General features: G+C 41.1%; 1 protein-coding gene across 1 annotated transcript in view; it reads right to left on the bottom strand.

The window, feature by feature from the left end:
- Positions 1–24633, bottom strand: part of Cdk6 (cyclin dependent kinase 6) — a 199244-nt gene that overhangs the window by 131253 nt on the left and 43358 nt on the right. The window contains exon 3 of the mRNA XM_027389836.2: positions 8695–8830. Within this exon, the coding sequence (XP_027245637.1) occupies positions 8695–8830 (136 nt within the window). The remainder of the gene's footprint in view (positions 1–8694; positions 8831–24633) is intronic.

Below are 24633 nucleotides of genomic sequence, written 5' to 3'. Positions count from 1 at the left end.
AGTCTCCTCACTTTTTTTTTTAAATAATTTTAACTCTTATTTTTAATTACTTACCCAGACATGTATGTGTCCTATCCTGCTTCTTGCTACCTGACATGCATGCTGGGACTTGAACTCAGGTCCTCTGGAAGAGCAGCGGGTGCTCTTAACCACTGAGCCATCTCTCCAGCCTCCAGTTTCTTTACTTGTATTAAGGGATACTAAAGCACATTTCAAAGTCAATTATAAGGTAAGGACTTAGTAGAGGTGCAAACACATGATTTCATGTTCTAGATAGGATGTCTATCCTGGAAAATTCTGCAATAGATTTACAACTTCAAGTTTCTTCTACTTACTAAAGACAATAACACAGAAAATAGTAGATAACAACTTCAAGTAAGTACTATGGAGAAGGCAAAATAGCCTATGGGAACCTGAAATTGATGGGGAGTTGTGGCTGAGATGGTCAGAGTAGGGATGACCTGGGAGATGCAAAGCCTTTCAAACTGAGTGAACACTAAGCACACACACTTGGAAGGCCAGTGTGACCAAAAGATGGAGAACAAGAACAAGTGTAGAGTTAGGAGACCCCAGATGAAATGGCATTTTGGACATACACTCTGCAGAGCATGGGAAAGCGCTGGAGACAGGTTTCCAGTAGGAGAGTCACCGAGTTTTATGTGTACTTACTTGAAAGACAATCTCTGCCACTGCTAATAAGAGGCAGATCCACAAAAGGACACTGGTACATGGGATGTTGAGTTAGTGTTTGGTATGTGTTAAGAAGTGAGATTGGGGATGTATTTCAAGCATGAAAAACAAGAAATCACTTACTGGTGGACTGATGAAGACTGTGAAAAGCAAGGCATCTAGCCTGATGCTTAGGTTTAAGGAAAGCTTAGCTTGAGGAGGAGATTCCTTGCAGGTTTGTGTGTGCATGTGGGCTGCTGGTGGCTCTGGGTGTGTGTGTGTGTGTGTGTGTGTGTGTGTGTGTGTGTGTGTGTGTGTGTGTGTGTGTGTGTGTGTGTGTGTGTGTGTGTGTAGGGACCAGCTCCCCATTTTGGCAGCCATAAAAGCCTAACGTGTTGTGTGTGTGTGTGTGTGTGTGTGTGTGTGTGTGTGTGTGTGTGTGTGTGTGTGTGTGTGTGTGTGTGTGTGTGTGTGTAGGGACCAGCTCCCCATTTTGGCAGCCATAAAAGCCTAACGTGTTTGCCTGACCTTGACTTGGTCACTAGGAGGTCAGATAACCTGCCTTGTGGCAAGGAACCAATCAGAAGTTAGCTGGTGGTGCTATGCTTTACAGCTCTGGGTGTGCTTTATGGACAAGTGCACAGCAATGACTCCCAGAGCATAGCAACCGCCTTGGGAGGGCCTATGGGCCATAACAACCAGTTGACCAATCAACACAGGACAAGTCCTCCAACCTGGAGGCACACCAATCCTGAGCCTGTGTGTACTCCTAGATACTCCCCTTACACTGCCCTATAAGACCTCTGTCCCGTGGTTTCTTGGAGTCTTTTCCCAGCCATCCACCATAGTGGATGGATGAAAGGCCCGAGCTAACATGGGGTTAGCTAGTTAAACAACTGCAATAAAGTCTCTTGCTGTTTGGCATCAAGCTTTCACCTCCACCTAGTGATTGGGGTCACCTCGGTCCTGGGCCGACATCCTGGGGACCTGAGCCTCTGGGGGTCTTTCGTTCGTGTGTGTGTGTGTGTGTGTGTGTGTGTGTGTGTGTGTGTGTGTGTGTGTGTGTGTGTGTGTACACACTGGAAACTCTGGGTGTCATTCCTGAGCAGTCATCCACTTTTTCTTTCCAGAACCTGCTCACCAATTATTCTAGACTGACCACCCAACAAGCCCGGTGAATCCTCCTGTCTCTTGCCTCCCCAGCACTGGAATGACAAGTAAGTTTGTTTGTTTGTTTACTTAGGATGATGGACACTGAGGCTGAGAATTGAGCCCTACTTCCTCATGTTGGTGCAGCAAGCACTTTGTAGACTAGTCTATCTGCCCAGCCCCTCTGGCTATGGTCCTGCCAAGGTCAAGACTGTGTATCCTGAGCTGGCGGGAGAGGTCAGGCTGGACAGTAAGTACCTGGACAGCATGACGCAACAGGAAGTAATGGTGTAGCTAAGGAAGAAAAGAGGGCTATCATGAAGCACGGCCCATTTTCAGAGGAAATAACCGAGGAGCTTGAGAACAAGCAAATGTAGACAGGAAAATCTTCCCTCTGTGCAGATTCTTCAGTCACCATGGTGACATGCAGAGGTGCACACTGCCTATAACCTTTTCAATGGGTTCTATCAACAGACAATGTCTAAGGTGAGGAAGCCTTTTCTCAGGAGAGTTCAATTTATCTGCCATTTGTTTAATCTAAGTGTCATTTGTCTATTTAATGAGTCAGCCTTTGTTTCCATGAGTGAGTCTCACCATACCTTCAGAAAGTGACTTTTTAAAAACACGTGCTTCCTGTTTGTGGGAGAATTCAAACCACTGTATAATTTTGTTGTAGTTTCGAGTTGGGAGTATTATGTATTTGAATAATTCTATCTTCTTCCCATCCATGTTATTTTTAGTTACTACAAAGATGTGGAAATATACATAAACCTTTATTTCTGTGTGGATACTCAAAATCTAAATTATCTAAAAATGCTCACCTTGAAAAAGTTTCCTGTGTTTCTGAAAGTTTTCATTTGGAGTTATAAATAGCAGGAGGAGGACCAAGGACAGTAGGGGGATGAAGGACACATTAACAAGTTCATTTCTCTCTCTACATCAGAACTGTGTTTATGGATTTAGGAATACAAATGACTGTGGATGTCAAAGCTCACTCGCCCTAGTTTCTTCCTGAACCCAGAGGAAACTTGGTACAGAAACACCACCAGGCAAACCATCATTCCTAATCTAATCAATGGCCTGGTGCCAGCAGTGCCAGACTCAAAACCAATTTTCCTATCGTACGTAGGTCATGGCCCTGATCAAGTTAGGGTACCTTCTTTTTCTGTGGTGCTAGGCAAACTCTTGACCACTCAGGTTTATTGCCACCCAAGGACGTCTGTTCTAAAAATACAACATGCTTGTGAAACCTAACAACTAATACACTGTAATTCATATAAGTTTTATGAAGCATCATAAAGGTTAGAGTGTGCATTAATAAATTAGATAAATCACAACAATACCTAATTCCATCAGATGCCACATGCATGAATATAGAAGGACTAAAGTGAGTTTCTGGGAGGAAAATCTGGCAGGATGGAAACAAAGTCTAAAGCTGAGCAGCCTAGACAGACCCAGGGCCAACAAGGCTAACAGAAAGGCAGGCCGAGGGTGGCGCTGATGGGATAGTCACACGAGGAGGAAGGGCGAACGGAGAAGACAGTCAAGGGAAAGGCTGTGGGGTACATAGAGCATTGAGTACCAAGAAAAAAATTCTGTGGGAAGCTACCCGGGCTTGGGATGTCCAACTTTAATTACAGCAAGAGTTATTCTTAGTGAAGTTACCAGTAAGCCAGGGTGTATCATAAAATAAAAGCAGCATGACTGATCTACGAAGTCCCTTACATCAGAATGGCTATTACTAAAATATGACATTTTGTTCATTGAAGGACATTTAATCCAACAATATACAGGCATCTTTCACATATGCACCTAATTTTAAAACCTTAATTAAAAAATAGTTTGCATAAATAGTAAGGATAGCATTGTACAGACACCCATGCTAAAAATCCTAGTCTAATCAATTAATCTAGCCATGATATTAAGCTGAAAAATAATTTTGGTCTATGATCTTTATCATTATTGTGGAGAACTTGTTTTTTTTTTTTTAATTTCTCGCCTTGTTTTTTGGATCACCTTATTATGCAACATCTGCTCTGAATTTCAAATGTGGTAAACAGAGTATGAGTGTTGGTGGCAGATGGCTAATGACCAGCAGTGACAGGGCAGTCAAGCCAGCCTTGTTTTCTGAGAAGCGATATTTTCATGTTAATTTGTTCTGTGTCCTGCAAAGATAGGACAAATCACCTGCTGTAAATCGGGCAAAGTGGAGACCACCAGGATCTGTGAGGGGCCAGAGTTGGGCTCCTTTAAGAGCAGGAGAGGAAGACCTGGGAGACTTTCATCTGCAGCACGGGGACCAGTCACTTTGCATTATGTCAAACAGAGAAGGATGAAGCAGCCTCGGGCACTCGTCCTGACATCAGAGCCACTGTTTGCTGCAAGCAGATATTAGTCACGAAAACAGACTATTTCCCAGAGCAGAAAGCAGGTGCAATCAAGAGTGCATGCTAGCCTCTGAAGTCTGGGTTTTGTAAAATAAACCTAATAGTACATTTTATCTCTTATTGAAAACAGAAAAACCAGCAGAATCTCCAAGAAACACTCAACTGAAGATAAAAAGAAATCTAATTCAGTGAGAAAATTACCCACACAGACATAAACTTTGAGTTTTTTTTTTTCCTCTCTCTCTCCAGTTCCATAGAATTGATTTATCATAGGAGATTCACGGACATGATTTTTATCCCATGACTCTGTGAGGCCATATGGTCTGGAGCTCACAGAACTCTGTCCTGTTTTAGAGAGGCTACTGATCTGTGTGTTTCTTCTGTACTTTATTCTCAAGAAGCGATGCCGCCCATCTCATTAAGAATGTAGCACTGGCAGAATGGCCAAGGGGTAACATTAGGTATGTTCTCAAAAGAGTTTATAAGTTAGCTGAAGACACTGGGCCAGGTACTAGGAAAGCTGATTTGCAGGCAAGTGCCAGTGCCCAAGAAGTGGTTCAGTGTGAGAGGACAGGCCCCCCAAGGGTCTGCTCCTGGAAAGAATGTGTCACGGGGGTCCCTCTCTCTCCTCAGTACTCTGCCATATGGCTTCCTTTGCTCCAAATGAGTAAAGAATATGGTGAATGAACTCTCTGACACTTCTTTTGACCCTTGTCATTTAGTGGCAGATGGATACGTGAAGATGGAAAGTAAAGGTGGAACTAAACTCTACACTAAACAGATTCTAAGATGACAGTCTGAATTAGAAAGAGGAGAGCCAGCCATGTCAACAAGGTCAAATCAGGCTGCTTGTTGGTTTCACAGTAGAGTGGTCAACAAGCTTCCTATGCAAATGTTATCATCAGCCAGGAACAGATGGACCTAAAGAAAATCACAACAGCACCTTAAAGGTGAGGTTTATACATCACTTTTTAAGTCTTAGAACATTATACCTAGAAATGTTTACTTTGAAAATGGAAAGAACAATCTCTTACTGTTTTCATTATTATTATTACTATGGATTTTCAGGCATAGCCTGGGACTTCCTTTAGTCAAGGCTGACGGGAGGACCATGCAGTAACGGAAGGACATCCTCCACAAACTGACCCAAATATCAACCTCAACAACTTCATAAAGCTTCATGAATTTTAATTTTCTCAAAACAAATGTTATTCAAATATCTGAAAACCTGTTCTCTGAGAGAGATTTATAAGCCCTCCATCTGCTGTTTTCTAACAAAGATGTTGATTAAATGATAAACAAAGGTTTTATCCCTCTCCAGACATGATGAAATATTCTAGTTTTATCCAAGCCCTGCCTTCCAATTACAATGAGTACCCCAATAAGCACTGGGATATTTTGGTTATTAGGTGGCAAACTAAGAGTGCCATGAGAACACCTCAGAAGACAGATGGTAAAGGACACAGTCCTTGGCCTGAATCTTCTTACAAGGCTGCTATCTTGATTTTTTAAATATATCTATTTCATGTTAAAATATGTTCCAGATTACAATTATTTTGGCAACACGGCACCTCTCAGTGCACATAAGAGAATTTCCGTATGGTAATTCTAACCTTCTAGCTGCTGTGACTACTCTAGAGAACATTTCAGTACCACGTGCAAAGAGCCTGTGACTGAGGTTCATCTGCTTGTACTTGAGAATGTTTGCCATATGCTTTTGTGAGGCTCATCTCTCTCTCTTTTCAATTGTGCATTTCATCTTTTGTCTTGGAAAGGTCTGAGCCCGGAGAGTAGGCTCATTTTGTGTCTGCAAAGTGCTCACCACAGAAACTTCCTGAATTCCATAAACACTGAATGAATAAACAGTCTTAGTATTTTCTATGAAAGTCTTATTCCACAGAACGGTCCATAGAAAGATGCCATTTTTTGTGTTTCCAATAAACTGTTCAACACAGTAACATTCACTAGCTCAATGAAAAACTTGGCATAAATGCATCTTCTGTACGACAAAATATTTCTGTTCTCCAGGTCCAAGCTTGAAACCATCATCCAGCAATGCAGTTAACCCACACACCAATTCCTAAAAATAAATTGATCACCAAAATGAAGCTACAACGGCCTAGTGAGGATATTTGTAGCAGCTATACCTTTAACCTAACTATCCATTTGATGATTGTATAAGCTCCTTAATAATTATTCATAATTTTAAAAAGAATTTTATATCCATCACTTTTCTCCACACTGTGATATAACACCTTAAAGGACAAATATAGGGGACGAATGATTTATTTTGTCTCACAACTGAGAGGGTATGCTCCGGTACAATGGGGAGTCATTGTAAGGAAAGCAGGAGGTATGGAGACAAGTGGCTTCAGGTGAGAGTGCCAGCAGCTTGTTCACATCTCCCTGACTAGGAAGTAAGCAGTCTGAGCAGGAAGTGCAGCTCAGCTACAATCCAGAAGGCTGGCAGTCCAAAGTCGCACTTTCTCTAGCTAGCCCATCCTCTAAGTGTTCCAACCAGCTAGGAAGGAATGTTCAAACACATGAGCCTGTAAGGTATATTTTATATTCACATCATAACAGCCTTATTAAAGTATTGTAACACTCAGCATTAGAAACATATTGATAAATAAAAATGAAAAGTGGATCAATTCAGACCTATTTTTAAAAATCAAAGATGAAAACAAGAAAGTTTTAGTTACTATTTAAAGTTAACCAAAGACCCTTGTCTTTGCATAGAAATTAATTTCATTTGATCGTAGTTATATGCCATTTTGAAAACATTAATCACATTCTTAACCATATGCCATTTATTCTAACCTATAGGCCCAGCACCCAACCTTGCTTATATCAGCTCATCTAGGGAGGCACTAATTCTGATGGCTGTAGACTGTTCAGCCTCTAGGAGAATCTCAGCCTTCTGGTAACCGTATCAAATGATTTAATTATACAAATCCTCCACTCATCATTCTCTGATATCTTAGGAGAAAACGTGAACCTCAAAAAACTCTACGGAGCAGGTAATGTGGACAATACATGGTTACTTTGATATTTTAAAAGGTATCATGGAGTAACTGATAGAAGACTTGCATCAGAAAAAGCCAGTGATCATTTGTGCTTAATATGCTGGTTGAAGTAATTATGTCTGAAGGGAGCTTGGCAATGTGTCTTATTGATTGTGTTCCGAAGTGTACTAATCAAGTATGGCAGCCAGAACATGTGGGCAAACAGGTAATAAGATACATACATAAATAACCACAAAGGCAGAAAATGCATCACAGAAGTGGATGGTGCAGCAATTACTCTAAGGCAAACCAGACGATATCCAACTAAGAGAGTGGATGAAACACATCTAGATAGACCTAGAGAGGACTAAAGGCAACTGCATGAAAAGGAGGGCCACTGAGGTGGGAAGTCACACCACATCAAAAACTGTGATCTGTTCAATGTGGTCAGAAAACAGTGCGAGCAGAAGGGACCAGACCCTGCTCTGCAGGCACCAAGTGGAGTTTTTGCATTAAATGCATAAAGGAAAGCAATGGGGTCATGGGACTGGAATATAATGTCAGAGAAGATGGCGCAGATCAGGTGATCAGAAATCTTCCATTTAGAGGGCTTTCATGGCCTTCAAACTAGGCACAAGGAATTGGAACCACCACTATGCATCACATTCTTTAATGAGAGAAAACCAAGCTCTTATTGGCCTAAACCCAAACGGTAATCATTTATTGTTACAGTCTAAATGTATCAGTTTCTGGGGACATCATCTAGCCATCATTCAAAAGACATTTCTTACTCTGTGGTGATGGGCACAGATATAACAGATGAACTGGAAAAACGAAGTTAAGCAGACAGCCTACACCATTAAAATGCTTTGGGTAGCTTTCCCCTAAAGACTAAAGGAAGAAAGAATTTGTTTGTAGTCAATACACTCCCTAGCTTGCTGACCATGAATGGCAGAAAGCATGTCTTAACCACCTCTGAGTCCCAAGATTACTACTTGCCATTTAGACTAAAAAACAAACAAATCTATGAATTGGAAAAAAAACAAACAGAAAGGGCCAAAAGAATACACCTCAGAATCAGCATATAATTAGAATGTGTCTTTGAGTGACATTTAAAATTATATCTCTTAAAGAATAAGAACCACCAGGATACTGAGCTGTATCTGTTACACCAAACTCTGTAAGATTGGGGCCAGATAATATACAAATATGTGCTTTTAATTTTTTTAATGTGCATTAAAGCTATTTTTTTTTTAAATTCACCCTGAAATTAAACTGGACTGCAATCCAATTCTGAAGATTCCACTTATTAGATGGACTAGGTGATTTTTTCCAATCTTTGAACATTTTACTTAGTTGACATTCTCAACTGTTATTAAGTTTCAAAAATACCAGTTCTGGCAATTTTCGCAAGAAAGAAGACTAGTGTTGAGTAAGCTGTGACAGTGGCTAGTCTGACCAGACAGAAGAGTGATTCTCGGTACCTTAATGGTTTCTGTGGGGACTCCAGGCTCCGGAACTTTATCCAAGTAAGTGGTCAAGTCTTGATCAACATGCTCAAACACTAGTGTAAGCTTGGTCTCTCTGTCTGTCCGTGACACTGTGCACACATCAAACAACCTAGGAGGGGGAAAAACAAACAGAATGAGCAGCTGTAAATAAGCCAAGTAGTAAGCCATGCATCTTCTGTGAATGCCTCTAGTTGAGGGCATGCCTTGTGATCCTATCTAATGGGATCTGCTCTTTCTGTATCTATCTCAAAGTTCAGCCGAGGAGCCGTGAAACACAGACTGTCCAAGTATTAGTCACAAAGCAACATAACTGGAGATCAAAAATATGTGTCCAGAGTGTCTGACCTAATTAAGTCTGTATGTAGAACTTGTTGATGGAAATAGCTTTAAAAACTTGCAACCGGGCAAAATAATTCTAACAATTCTTAGCTCACAGGCTGAGAAAATTGGAGACTAGTTAAGAGTTTTCGGAAGACCGTGGACTTAGCAAAAAAGTTTCCCAGAACAACCATGGCTGTGAAAACAACTATGATGGACTATGGAGTAACATTTCAAACACAGGATTCTGCAAAATGATTGTCCATAGAATGGCATAAATTCTTAATTAGTTTTAGCATTCCAACTCTATTGTAGAATCACACCATAAAAAATTAAGGCTTTATTCTTATTTTAACCCAACTGACAGAAAATAACTGCATGTATTCATGGGATACCATACAATGTTTTCATCTACTGGGAAACCACTGTACAGAATAGGAACTAAAACAAATAAAGAGCTATATATACTCCAAAGCTGTTCAAAGTATCAATTTCAAATGTTTATAGAAATCATAAAAAAGCCAACTAAGAATATAAGATGGTTCTGTTAAATAACTTGATTATCATGCAAACACTGTGAACGGAAAGGGGGATACACCGGAAAACTAATAAAAAGCACAGGTGAACAAACAGTACAGAGAGAACCTTCCGCGATCCAGAGAACCTTCAAGCCAAGGACAGAGAGCCTTTGACTGAGCACTGTCTCACCAAGCTGTCTGAAGAATTAAACAAGCCACCCATAAATATACTGTATGGGAACTTCTTGAGATGAGTGTAACATAAATATGAGGAAACATATAAAATGTCATTTTTCAGTTTTCATTTAAAAACTAAAAAACCTGTCAAAGAAATTGTGTGTACACACAGGCCCCTTGCTAAACCATGGGCTCACTGCCTTGGTTCAGCTGGACGCTACTTCTAGTAAATTTTCAAGGCCTAATTGTTTTACTGGGCCAAACTACTGTATTTCTGGGGTACATGGACTTCAAGTTTGATGTTAACGTCTCTAGAACACTGTAATCATCTTAATCTATAATAAGCTGTATAAAATCCGCACTCTGAAAGGCTTTGGAGACTCTATCAAAACGGCTCTCTGAACTCCATAGTTTGACCATCTGTCCAGAAGCTGGTTTGAGCCAGTCTACCACTATAAACCACCTCTTTCAACTACTTCTTCACGAAGGAAAGAAAGAGTTGCAAAATCAGCAAGCTGATGCCTCTGTCTTTGCAATAGAGCTCCAATGAACTCAAAGTGGGATGTGATGAAATCAAATACAAACGCTCTAGCTAGGCCATTACATATTCATTCCACTTGGGCTTCTCAAGTGTCACTTTTAGAACAGTTCCCAGTAGAACTAGGATATTCCTTAATGAAAAGTGCGTTGTTCATCACTTGCTAATGAACAGCTCCAGTTCTTATTAAAGGGGTATCCTCCCTAGATATCTCTCCCCCACCGCGTGTGTCTATGTCTGGGTTTGCTGTTATTAATTTTCAAAGAAAAATCATGATGGGGACATAACACAGTTGAGCCAAAAAGGTCACCTGTTCCCTAAACCGTTGTCTTAGAAATTACCTAATAACCCTGGCCGTATGCAATATTGCTTAATCACCCTGAAACCGTTTCCAAGACTCTTGTATAACACAACTCATGAATAGCATCTCACCACCCAAGCTGCTCTTCATTAAATAATGCCTTGTTTTTCAAAATATTAATATCTGCTAATGTCAACGAAGGTACTTTGGCTGCACACTAAGGATGCAAAAGAAGACAGAGGCAAGCTTAACATAGCCACTACTAATTGTCTTAAATGATAAATATGAGGAAAAATGTTAAAGTGGAATAATTTTTTATTTAAATTCTTTAGTTACTACTCAAGAGTGGAATACATTTAAACAGACAAGTGACAATGCATATAGAAGGCTATTATTTTTAGTTCATGTATTTAAGTATTTTGCGTGCATGTACATGTGTAGCATGTGTGTACTTGATGCCTTTGGAGGTAGAGGGCTTCAGATTCTCTAGAAATGGAGTGCCATAACTTTCGATGACCTTCGGAGGGAGGTCATCCTGGAATCGGCGTAAACTCCATTCAAAGGGTGAGGCCAATGGCTCAGTGTACTTACTGCTGGGGCAGGAGATCCAGGCTCAGTTCCCAGCACCCACAGGGCAGCTCACAATTGCCTACAATTCCAGTTCCAGAAGCTCTGACACCCTCTTCTGGTTTATAAGGGCTCCTGCACACACGTGGTGCATAAACTCATGAAGGTACACGCACATACACATAAATAATAAACACTTTTTTTAAAAGAGTAGACATGAGAAGTGGCTCTGGGTATTTATTGAAGCTATTCACTCTAGTTTGGCAGAGTGAACGCAATCCAAAATATAGGCTGTTATCATTTCAAAGTGAAGCAGCCAATCCTTAGCTATTCCACCAAGGGAGCTACTTTTCTTGCTGTCTTTAGGGTCCTGACCTCCAGCTGCAGGGCAGACAACAGAGTCCAGCACAACACTTGGCTTTCCTGTTGTCCTATGATGTAATCACCCTTCCGAACATTCCCTGAATTGGGTCGCATCCTACCCATTGTAATCTCTGCTTCCCGTTCGCATTCTCAATTTAACTTGCGGCTCAGGACCTATTGCCCAGGCCATCGGCCTTCAGCTAACAGATGGGACTGCATCCAGTAGTTTTGGGATTTCCAAAGTTTACAGTTTACAAACGTCTCCCAAACAACGAGCCTTGTCAACACAACCTCGGCCTTTCTATTGTGGTTATAATAAAAGGGAAATCTGTATTATTTGCTGTGATTATACCATGACCCAAAGCAGGAAGTTCTAAGAGGACTTTCTTCCTGTCAGGTTTCCCTGACCTCGCACACTCTGAATTGTTTGGATACCAAATAGTTCTAGAGCTGAGCACTGTCTGGCACAGCCGCCTAAGGGACATAACAAATTCTTATTTGAACTAGAGCCAGAACTTGAAACGGAGACGATTCCTCCCCCCCCCTCCAACCACCACCCTGTATCTAATCTTGAAACTCCATGAACTGCAATGGTAGGTAAAGCTTGCTCATCCAATCAACGATCACCATCTCACTAGCCCAACACTCCTGTCCAGTGGCCACGTGGCTCTTTTTGCTCCAGAAATACAGACTGGGTATGCAGTGGTTCACTAGCGACAGAAATGACAAACTCCTGAGTATGGCCAGCAACAGCCAAGAGCATGCTGATCACGACCTTGCAGCCACTCCAGGACTGCATGTGCACAGGGCTCAGCACATGCGGGTGCCATACTTAGTCTAAAGTTTCTGACAGATATGGGGCAGGGAAAGCATGTGAAAAACGCTGTACGGTGGCAACTGACCAGGGCAGACAGAAGCCCGAGACTGGGTCCCAGGAAGACCCGAGAGAAAAACTCTCTTTATAAAAGCATTACCATACGGGCAAGGCGTAAGCCTGCACCACTGGTGGCTGCCCTCCCCACTTTAGTCAGAATGCAGACAAGAACACTGGCCAGAGGGTTCAGGGGACCCTTTTTACGTGCCTGAGGTCTATTCTGTCTCATTTACCTTCTGCATTGAGAAAAGTTGCCTGAGCTAGTGAAATCCCATTTCTGAATTTGAGTTGGGATTTTATTACTTACAGAAAACAAAATAAAACTCTAACCCCTGGCAAATCATGTATGGGGCTCATACACAGGGATTCACCTGAAATAGTGCACAATTAATCATGGTAATTCTTAAAGAAAATACTCAACAGGCATCTATAAATATTTTGAAATTACTAACTTCAGTCAACATCTGACTTAAAATGCATCCTATACAGTAAACAAAGAGAGTTAAGCTCATACACATATGTAGCATTAATGCTCTCTAAGTCACAGCTCTTTCAACACTGTCACAACTCCACTTGGGGTTGGGTAGCTGAATATTGGGGTGGCAAAATAGCTGGCAACAGAAAAGGTTTCTGAACACACAACAATCAAAAATTAAATGAAAACTTAAAACATGTTTAAGGAGTTTCTGGCCACAGAAAACTTGTCTTCCTGGAAGTGCCCTTCCTGCTACACAGAACCTGCACTCTTCACACAGCACACACCCCTCACACCACAGAGAAAATACCTTCACACTGCACATGGTCTATGTCCTTCACACAGCACACAGCACACGCCCCTCACACTACAGAGAAAATACCTTCACACTGCACATGGTCTATGTCCTTCACACAGCACACCCCTCACACTACAGAGAAAATACCTTCACACTGCACATGGTCTATGTCCTTCACACAGCACACAGTACACACCCCTCACACTACAGAGAAAATACCTTCACACTGCACATGGCCTGTGCCCTTCACACTGCACACAGCATGTAGCATTCTCACAGTGCATGCTGTTGGGTTCTCCAACACCAAAGGGTTTGGCTTGGAGCTCCTCAGGTCACACTGGTTTACACTGTAGTAGTCAGTAGTCACTGCACACACAAAGCTGTCTGCTGTTAGAGAAAGATAGTGGCTTAATTAAGGGAAACAAAGAGTGTCCTCCTATTGCCGTTCTTCACCATGTTAATTTCAACAATCAAAGTATGTTGTCTCTAGGCTGGGTCATATTATAACAATTCATTTTTAAAAATTGCTGCTTTGAGTTACTGATGGGCTTTGTAAGAAGTCGTTAATTCTGGCTGGGGATTAGGGCAGAATCTCAAAATACTTTTGAAGTAGCTTCTCTAAAAATGTTTTGTCATTTTGTAGTATGTATTCATTGATTTAAAACAGTTTTCCAGCACTGACAATTAGAAAATCAGACCACCTCTGCAAAACACTGAATACATTCTTTTACGTCACATGTTCAGCCAAGATTTAATTCTTTTTGTGAAATTAACAAGCCCATCCATTTCATTAAAATACATACTCAGTTTCATTTCCATAAATGATAAACCATATATACATATGTACTTATGTATTAGAAAACTGTTTCAAAGTATAATTATTCAGTTTATTATCAGTACATGTTTCATTTATGTATGTATTTTATAGTCCAATATACTTGGGGCTGTAGAAAATTTCTTGGGCAGAAGGGGTCCAGGAGTGGAAAGAGTTTTAGAAAGCACGGTTCTCCATGGACTAGACTCTGACTTTATGGAGACTGTTCACTGTCATTGATTTTCTCCTCCGTTAGCATGGCTACAGGGCAAGAGCAATGGACAACAGCAAGCCTGGTGAGTTCTTCTCTGCTAAGTGGCTGTGTGACTTTCTTAAAGATTTCCCCTGTGGGGCCTGGTGATACAGAGCTTGCTTCTCATATTAGAAGCCTTGTGTGTGATCCTCAGCATGCTATCCACAGGACATGTTGGCACCTAACACTCATCTCACACTCAGAAGGTGAAGGTCAGGCCCTCCATCACTACAGAGTGAGTTCCAGGATAACCTGGGATAGTTTCAGCCATCTAACTCCCTTTTGAGCTTCCTGATCTGACCACAGACATTTTTACGGCACGGAAGGAGACAAAGGGTGAGGAGAAAGACAGTGCAGCTCATCACTAACAGGAATAAGGAACCTAGAAGAGAAAAGGAAATGAGGAAGACAGAAGGAGTTACAAATAATAGAAAGATACATCATTCAATTAATTAAAAGTTAGGCCCAACACTCAGTGGTATGTGCTCCTGAAACAGACAATTCAACTGCACCTTTCCCGTTAGCTGTTGGTGGGAAGCAGACCACATCAGCACATCAAACTAACAAAACCAGGGAAGGCCTTCATGCAAATCTAACAGGAGTGAGAAGTCAACACCTCTGTGCCCTTCATCTGTAGTCCTAGAGCAGTAGCGTGCCCGCCAGCTCACAGTTCATCTCCTTCCAAGGTCTTCAGAGTTGAAGCAATCTACTGCAGCTGCTTCTTACGAGCACATGGCCTCTAAGATTCGGTGAGTATGTTTTTTTTTTTTTTTTTTAACCAAAAAGATGTTTCATGGTGAACTGGGAATCCCTTAAAGTGGGCAATTTTACAAGATGTGCCTTGCACTACATCAGTAAATACTGAAAATAAAGCAAACAGTAAAACCTCTGTGTATGGACACATTCCTGAACATGACCAGTAACAACTGGTGTGACCGCCAGCTCACAAATAAGGTAGAGAGGATAGCTCGGTGGGCAGATGGGATCCTGGGATGCCTACATCTTGCTCTGCTCAGATTCAAATTCTTCAAATGGGTTACAATGACAGAATTGAGGTTGCTCCATTGTCCTACAATGGGCACTAGCATCATTCTCCGTTTATCAAACGTAACTCTTCAAATCCAGCCTGAACCAGAAGCAGAAAAGACATGAAGTGGCAATCTCACTGTTAACTGCATGGTATTTTGTGGAAAAAAAGGAAAATATTTCTTCAGAATGGAAACAAGAAAATTCATAAAAACACCATTTTGTGTTTTGCAGGGAAGACAACAGTAGCAGGAGTAAAAAGTTCGCAGTCACCCTATAGGTCATTACCTCCACAGATGGGAGAGATAGACAGAGACAGAGAATCGAGAAAGCACGCATCATCTAAGCAATTAGGAGTTGGTAAGTTTCACTGAGTCTAGAACTAATGCTGAATTGTTCCGGAAATTCTAAAGGGACATAAAGCTGACTCTATGAAGAAAGTTGCCGCTCATGACAACTACAGAGGACTTGGGTTTAGATTTGAGTGAAGAATAATTCACCAACCTCAGCCTCAACTTCTCACCAGCGTCTTACTTCCTCCTCAAGTCTCTCTCAGGCATGGCAACCTTTGCAGCTTATACAAGCCTCCTCAAACAATTGCTAACTGCAATTGCAGTCACACTAAGCATCTGCGACACAATAAAGGACTAAGGCTGGTGAACACCTTGGAGAACCCCAGAGCGGTGGCACCTGGGGAGAAGGGAACCCCAATCCAGGAGAACACAAGTGAAGAGCAGAGCAGCCTGGGACTGGAAGCACCTGATGGTCTCTCGGGTCCACTGTGTCCAGTGTGGGATCTGGCACACAGTGGGTACTCAGGAAATGGCTAGCAAAGGGATGAAAGTTTCAAAATGATAGTCCAGGAGAGGAAGGCCAGGAGAAGGTACTTAAGAGATGTGGAGAGCAAGGCACAATGAGAAGGCGGGACTCTGTAACTGATGCTGAGCCCACCATACCTCATTTATTAGGAAATTTGTATTTGTCTCCAACAGACTTGCTGGCTACTCTTACATCACTTTGACACTTTAAATTTCATACAGAAACTCTATGAGATGGTCCTTGTTTTAGACTTGTGCCACCATTCTTAAAAGCCAAAAGGCAAAACCAAACCAAGTATCCACTAGCAGATGGAGAAAAGAAACGGGGCACACCCATACATGGACTCTTAGTTGGTAATAAAAAGAAAACATACTATATACTGCATAAACCTTGAAAAGGTTATACTAAGTAAGAATTTGGTCACGAAGGCTACACGATTCCATTTATATGAAGTGTAGAGAAACAGGCTGATCTATAGAGCCAAAAATAGACTGAGCCATCAGTTGCCTAGGATCGGGAGCGTGGGGGTTGGTGGCGAAAGGGGAACAATGCTTATGTACACTTGGTTCCTTTCTAGGATGATGAAAACATTCTAAATTTAGAGCATGGTGATAGTTGCACAAACTCGGTAAATGCAGTAGAACAGTCACTAAACTGCATACTTACACAGGTGAATTTCACGGTGTTCATAGTGCATCTTAATGAAGACATTTAAATACAAGTCAAAACAAACAGGAGTAGAAAACCAGCAGAAAAAGATTCTGTACTTTGCTTAAACAACAGAGACAGAAAGCAGTGGTGATGAAACTTCTGCTCTGTTCCATGAAAAGCAAGGGTCAGCAATGCAGAGATCTCATTGTGAATGACACTCCCAGATGTGCAAACACACGTGCTGCACACACATATACACACATGCACACACATATGTGCAGACACACAGACACACACACAGACACACACAGACACACACACACCCATGCACTCACACATGCATGCATGGGGGCGCGCACACACACACACACACACACACACACACACACACACACACACACACACACACACACACACACACACACACACACACACACGGGGTCGGGTGGCTAGGAAAAGTAATGCTCAGAAAATCCACAGAAAAAAACTGAAAAGCTAAAGATTGATGATCTCTTGCCCTCTTGTGCTCGTCCTTTGACTGGTTAGAAAAATGACACACTGCCGTTCTCCAAAAAGGGCTCGAAAAAGATATTCTGACTCCAAGAATAGAAGAGTTAAGAGGTATTTTTAAAAGTGAAGTGAACAGCTTTGGCTTGAGTCACATACAGTGCGGAACATTCTGGACAACTTTCAACATTTAGTTCTCTCTCCATTTCTGACCTGTAAAAACCCTGTTTCCCAGCTTGGACCTCTCTTGAGGAAAAACGATGAGGCAGCCAAAACTAGGAAGCCCCATGTGATGAAGACTGTCTGCACAGTTTTAGGGGGAGAAACAAGTTTACCTACACCATATGCCAAACTCTGCCAGTATCGAATCCTTATAAGATGAGTCACTTGGTCTCAGCCATGATTCACTCCGGTACTTATGATCAGGTTCTCATCCAATGAGCTAACCTTCAAGTCCTTTCCTTTTAAGGAATCGCAAATGATCATTATGTAGTAACTTAAAAAGAAATTAAAAAAAAATCAAGTAACACTAACAAAAACAACCAGTGACAAAATATTCAACGTTGCTCAAGAGGGGCTCACATAAGTGGTGTACTTTTTAAAATAATACAACCACATATTCTCTGCGAGTTATTTTGAAAATGCCCCCCTCAACATTACTTTGGGAACACAATTTGTTAAGGACCTTTCTGTATGTATTCATTTGGCACGCGTGCACACATGCACAGACATGCACAGACGCACAGGCACACACACTATGTGATTCTTATAATACAGGTCTACATTTACTAGGCATGATGTTCTGCAAGCTGATCCCATACATGTAAACAAAACAGCACAGGGTTTTATCTTCGGATGATAAGAATTATGAAATGTTTGTTTCCTGATATTTCCTTATATATACTTTCTACAATGGGAGCTTACTAATTAAAACAACTTTTTAAAACATTTATTTTTATGTGTATGACTGTTTTGCCTTTATGTATGTATGTATGTGTACCATGTGTGGCCTGGTGCCGGATCCTTTGGAACTGGAGTTACAGATGGTTGTGAGCCACTCAATTGGGTGCTGGGAACTAAATTCAAGTTCTCTGCAAGAATTAACGGGGAGCCTTCTATTTCTTGAATCTTTGTTTGCAACCTGCTTTTCTGAGTTTACTAAAAAAAAAACACTGATCATTAATCCTGAAAATATAACTTACACAATGAATAATTTAAACAATACCAAGTCTTAATTTTGTTCAAGAAGAAAAAAAAAAAAAGGTAACATGTGTCATTACTTTATCAACGGCGACATACAATTTTCAATACTCCACCCGATACAGAGCAATTACCAAAAAGGAACAAGCACAAAGTCTATCAGAGCTTGAGATTGGGAGTGATTGGTCAGTAATGCTCGACTTTCAAGTAACCAGAACCCAGGAACAAAAAGCTAACAGCAGGCTGGTCAGGTGAGGTGGCACAAATGGGGAAGGTCTCTTTCTTTGCCAACTTGATGACTTGAGCACCTACCTGATTTCAATCCTTGGGATCCACAAGATCAGAACTTATTTCCCACGAGTTGTCACACAGGTGTTGTTGACTGTGCACATCTCCTATCTATCCCCACCCACAAAATAAATAAAAGTCACTTTAAGAATGTTTTTTAAAGGCTGAGTGTGGTAACGCTTGCTTGTAAACCCACCAATGACGAGACAGAGAGAGGCACAACCCTAGGGCTTGGATTACTTGGTGAGATTCAGATAAATGAGAAACACTGTCTCAAAAGACAAAAAGTAAAACAAACAAAAAAAAGTAGATAGTGACTGAGGCCCCCAAATTTGCACACACATATGTACATATATCTTTATTTGAACATGGACATACACGTATGCACACATCAAATTACCATCAAAACAAAACAAAACAATGGTAGCTGATAGAGACTTTAAATCACTCTAATATTCACTATGCAAACCAAGGAAAAATCCAGCAAGGACAAACCATGGGTTTTCTAAAGAGAGGGAGCTTTTGAGGTTACCTTGTTCTACAGAGTAATTTTGTTGATGAGAAAAGAGGCAAACAGAGCAGAATGGAAAAGATAAAGAAACATTCTGCCAAAAGCAAGAAACCAGCCATCAAAATGACTAACACACAGTTTTAAAAACACTCCTTTTTAAAAAATGATACTTAAAAATCCTATTTTAAAATTAGCTCTATTCTAATTTTACAACTTCCAGGCATTATCCTTTTAACAACTGAGGAAAATTTTGTAACTATTTAAGGCAACTGGAAAACTGTACGAAAAGCTTGGAAAATAATATGGTTGGAAACACTGAACTAGTATCTCTCTCAACAGCTTAAGTGCAGGGACTTGAAATGGGATGGTTTTGCTGGGTATAAAAACTTGTTAATAGTAAAGCATGACATGCTATATTTCTGTGACTCAAATTTATTTTTGAGTTTGATCTTGTTTCAGACAAGGCAAATAAATATTCAAGACATTAGCAGCAATCCAAAATTAAGAGAATGAGAAATTTTTATATGTAACTTCAAATTAGACTTCTCTAAGAACACAGAACATCTTTATTATGCAGACCTATTAGGCAGCTGGATATTCAACTAGATATTTTGGATACTGGATTCTTCCTCTTATAAGCTCCCACACTCTGAGAGAAAGACAGACAGGGTTGGGGGGATGCTAATGCTTGAATTCAGGGCTTCCTGCTAAGCAACACTCTACCTGAAACCCACCTCACGCATTTTTAAAAGTTACTGTTGTCAAGAGGTTTCTTGGAAATGTGCACTGAAGATTTTCTTGACCATTTAAGAATGATACACTAATGCTGTTCTAGTGCCTTGTGGAGACCTCTGCACTCATCCTGCAGCCAGTTATCCTCCTGCACTAGATAGCTGAGCATAACCTTACACACATTAACCAATAAATGATTATTAAGTACTGATTTCCTATGAATCGTATCAAGTGCTAGTAGAAACATGTAAGACAAAATAAATGATCATAAATCGTCCAGAGTCCAGCAGAGAAGGTAGCCATTAAAAAGATGAAATCAACTATTCTGTAAATACTGAGATGTATGTGTATTTTAAGTGCTGCACATAATGGCATTGTAAGATAAACAAAAGGTGCATCCAACCTGGAAATGCAGTAGAAAGGATTCACAGAAGAAAGGACCACACGACTATCTAAGATTACTGGGAATTTTGTAAACAAGTGGTGGAGAAAGGGCACTAGAAATCAAGGGAAAGGTGACCAACAAGACAGCCAGACCCACTAGAGAAATCTTGTACATCACAACAAATTCATCTTCTAGAAAACAGCTATCTGTGTTTTCATCTCCAAACACCTCACTCTTCCAGCATGAGCAGGAGACAACCAAGAAGACCTAAGGGGACTGTCGCCACAGTAGCACAGGGAAAATAAAGACGGCCTGTCCTGAGGAACTGGCAGCCAAGGACAGAAGGGAGAGCAGAGATTCCAGAAATGTTTAGGAGGCTGACTTGGCAGGACTTCCTAAGTGTCTGGATATGGTGGGGTGGAGGGATGGGAAAAAAGGAGAAGCCAAGGATGAGTCACAGGCTTTTAACTTTGGGGACTTGGTGCCACCCCAAGAGATACAGCAGTGTTCCCAGACCTTGGGTTTCAGAGAACTGTAAACTTTCCAAAAACTTCAGCACCCTGATAGAAAGCTATCAACTAGACACATAAACACACGCCCGTCCCATTTACTATCATCACCTTTTACAAAGAAATCACACTTCAGCACCCCAAATATGAAACCGTTCTAGGTTCCAACAAAAACTACCACAGAGCAGGGTTTTTGTTTTTCTAGCTGCATCCCAGATGACGGAAAATTGGTACCAGGCCTCAGACCAATAGTGGGGAACCCTGAGACTGGGATACAGACGCTGGGTTCAGCAATAACAGCACTGAATTAAAGGCAGGATAGGTAATGTGTGTTCTCACGTACTCCCCCACGCCTTCAGGGATACTTATCCCATTAATGCTAAGGGCAAAGGGGAAAGAAAAGCTCAAAAGGTACCAAAAGCTCTGAAGATGAGACCTTCAACTTTGCCTAGGGGCTGTGGAGCTGAATCTCAAAGCTTGGCCTGGAATTTGCCATATAAATAAAGGAAGCTTGGGACACTCCCAGGAGAAGGAACAGCATGTCCAAAGGTATTCAGGTATGCAAGAAAACTCCTGTTTGGGGAACCATGGATAGTCTGGTGTAAACTGCTGATTTTTCTTGGAAAGGATGAGAGAAGAGATGGAAAAGTACACAGAATAAAAATTACAGAGTGTGGTCAACTAGGCTAAGAAGTCTAGAAACTATCTTATGGGCACTGGGAAGGACTCAAGGGTTTTACAGTGGGTATGCAATGGTATAGGTGCAAAGGCCACTCTAGCTGCACACTGGGGGCTAGATGATTGGGAAACAGAGAATAAGAACTAGCAGCTGCCTACAGAACAGGGCAGTCAGCACCTATGCCCCTCAGCAGTGCGCCGGGCCAACAAGACACCATCCTTGTTTAAATACTTTCTACTGCTCTTTGTGAAACTAAAAGCACATATCATGCAGTATTTTGTAATGTAAAAAGTGTCAAAAGTCAATCCAATTCCTCTAAAATCAGGGACAAGACAAGGCTGCCCACTCTCTCCATATCTCTTCAATATTGTCCTTGAAGTCATAGCTAGAGCAATAAGACAACAAAAGGAGATCAAGGGAATATAAATCAGAAAGGAAGAAGTCAAACTCTCACTATTTGCAGACTATATGATAGTCTACATTAGTGACCCGAAAAATTCTACCAGGGAACTCCTACAGCTGATAAACACCTTCAGCAAAGTGGCAGGATAGAAGATTAACTCAAAAAAATCCGTAGCCCTACTATATACCAATGACACATTGGTGGAGAAAGAAATCAGAGAAACATCACCCTTTACAATTGCCACAAACAACATAAAATACCTTGGGGTAACACTAACCAAAAATGTGAAAGACCTGTACCATAAGCATTTTGAGTCTCTAAAGAAAGAAATTAAAGTATATTTTTGACAATCCAAATTTATACGATGGAACAAAGAGAACATCTTCAACAAATGGTGCTGGCATAACTGGGTGCAGACATGTAGAAGACTGCAGTTAGACCCAAGCCTATTGCCTCGCACAAAACTTAAGTCAAAATGGATCAAAGATCTCAACATAAATCCAGCTACACTGAACCTATTAGAAGACAAAGTGGGAAATACCCTTGAATTAATCGGTACAGGAGACTGCTTCCTGAACATTACACCAGTAACACAGACACTGAGGTTAACAATTGATAAATGGGACCTCCTGAAACTGAGAAGCTTCTGTAAGGCAAAGGAGACAGTCAGCAAGACAAAACGACAGCCCACAGACTGGGAAAAGATATTCACCAACTCCACATCTGACAGAGGGATGATCTCCAAAATATACAAAGAACTCAAGAAGCTAGTCTCCAAAACACCAAAGAATCCAATTAAAAAGTGGGGTACAGAACTAAATAGCCAATTCTCAATAGAGGAATTTAAAAATGCTGAAAGACACATAAGAAAGTGTTCAACATCCTTAGCCATCAGGGAAATGCAAATCAAAACAAGTCTGCGATACCATCTTACTCCTGTCAGAATGGACAAAATCAAAAACGCCAATGACAGTTCATGTTGGAGAGGATGTGGAGAAAGGGGAACACTTCTCCACTGCTGGTGGGAGTGCCAACTTGTACAGCCACTTTGGAAATCAGTATGGAGACTCAAGAAAATGGGAATCAGTCTACCACAAGATCCAGCAATTCCACTCTTAGGCATATACCCAAAAGAAGCACATTCATACAACAAGGACATCTGTTCAACCATGTTCATAGCAGCATGATTTGTAATAGCCAGAAACTGGAAGCAGCCTAGATGCCCCTCAACAGAAGAATGGATAGAGAAAATGTGGTACAATTACACAATGGAGTACTACTCAACGGAAAAAAACAATGGAATCTTGAAATTTGCAGGAAAAAGGATGGATCTAAAAGAAACCATTCTGAGCGAGGTAACCCAATTGCAAAAAGACAAACATGGTATGTACTCACTCATATGTGGATTTTAGACATAGAGTAAGGATTACCAGCCTACAATCCACAATACCAAAAAACCTAGTAAAGAAGAAACAGCTGACCTGAACATCCAGGAACTCTTGCTCCCCAGACTGATAGCTGGAATACCAGCATGGGACTGATCCAGACCCCAGGACCATGGGTTTCTGTGAGGAAATCTTGGAAATCTACGGGACCTCCTGTAGAAGCCCTGTATTTATCCCTAGCATAGGTGTGGACTTTGGGAACCCAATCTACACAGAGGGATACTCCCTGAACCAAGACACAGGGGGTGGGCCTAGGCCCTATCCCAAAGGATATGATAGACTCTGATGATACCCTATGGAAGGCCTCACCATCCAGGGGGAGCAGAAGGGATATGTGATTGGTAGGGTTTTAGTTGGGGGGGTGGAAGGGGAGGAGGGGAGGGAGAAGGGAACTGGGATTGTCATGTAAAACAATCCTGTTTCTAATTCAAATTTAAAAAGTTGAAAAAAAGTTTCAAAAGCTCCTACCAATCTATCTTCATCTTCAAGTTGAGCTATATTATATTCCTTATCTAATTTACTAAACTCTGTCTTAACAGAGATGTCTACTAAGTGGAACCGAAAAACTCTAAGGGTAAATGCTTTTTTAAATATATGTACATGTAGTATGTATATGTTGAGTACATGTGTGTGTTTGTGTGCATATGTATTACATGTGTGTGTGTGCATATGTATTACATGTGTATGTGTGCATATGTATGTGGATGACAAAGGTCACCTTTTTTTCGAGGGAGGGACTTTCAATGTGCCTGTAGCTCATCACAGGACAAGGATGGCTGGCCCGCAAGTTCCAAGATCTTCCCGTCTCTGGCCTGTTCCCAGCATTAGAATTAGAGATACAGCCACCACACTCCATTTTTACATAGGTGCTGGGAAGCCCAACTCAGGTCCTTACGGAAAGTGATCAGATTCAGATAAAACAACTGTGGAGGCCCGAAAACAAGCACAGTAGGAATACCAGCAAAGTTGGGAAACACCACCACTCAAGAAAATGCTATCCATCTCTTGCTCTATCTCTCATACTCTCTCTCTCTCTCTCTCTCTATATATATATATATATATATATATATATATATATATATATACATATATATATATATCTCATAGCACTATCTCATTCTCTTTCTCTCTCATACACACTCTCTCTATATATATATATCTCATACACACTATCTCATTCTCTCTCTCTCTCATACACACACTCTCTCTCTATATATATATCTCATACACACTATCTCATTCTCTCTCTCTCATACACACA

The sequence above is a fragment of the Cricetulus griseus genome (genome assembly GCF_003668045.3).
Source record: "Cricetulus griseus strain 17A/GY chromosome 1 unlocalized genomic scaffold, alternate assembly CriGri-PICRH-1.0 chr1_0, whole genome shotgun sequence".
Taxonomy (NCBI): domain Eukaryota; kingdom Metazoa; phylum Chordata; class Mammalia; order Rodentia; family Cricetidae; genus Cricetulus; species Cricetulus griseus.
This window is presented reverse-complemented; position numbering and strand designations above follow the sequence as displayed.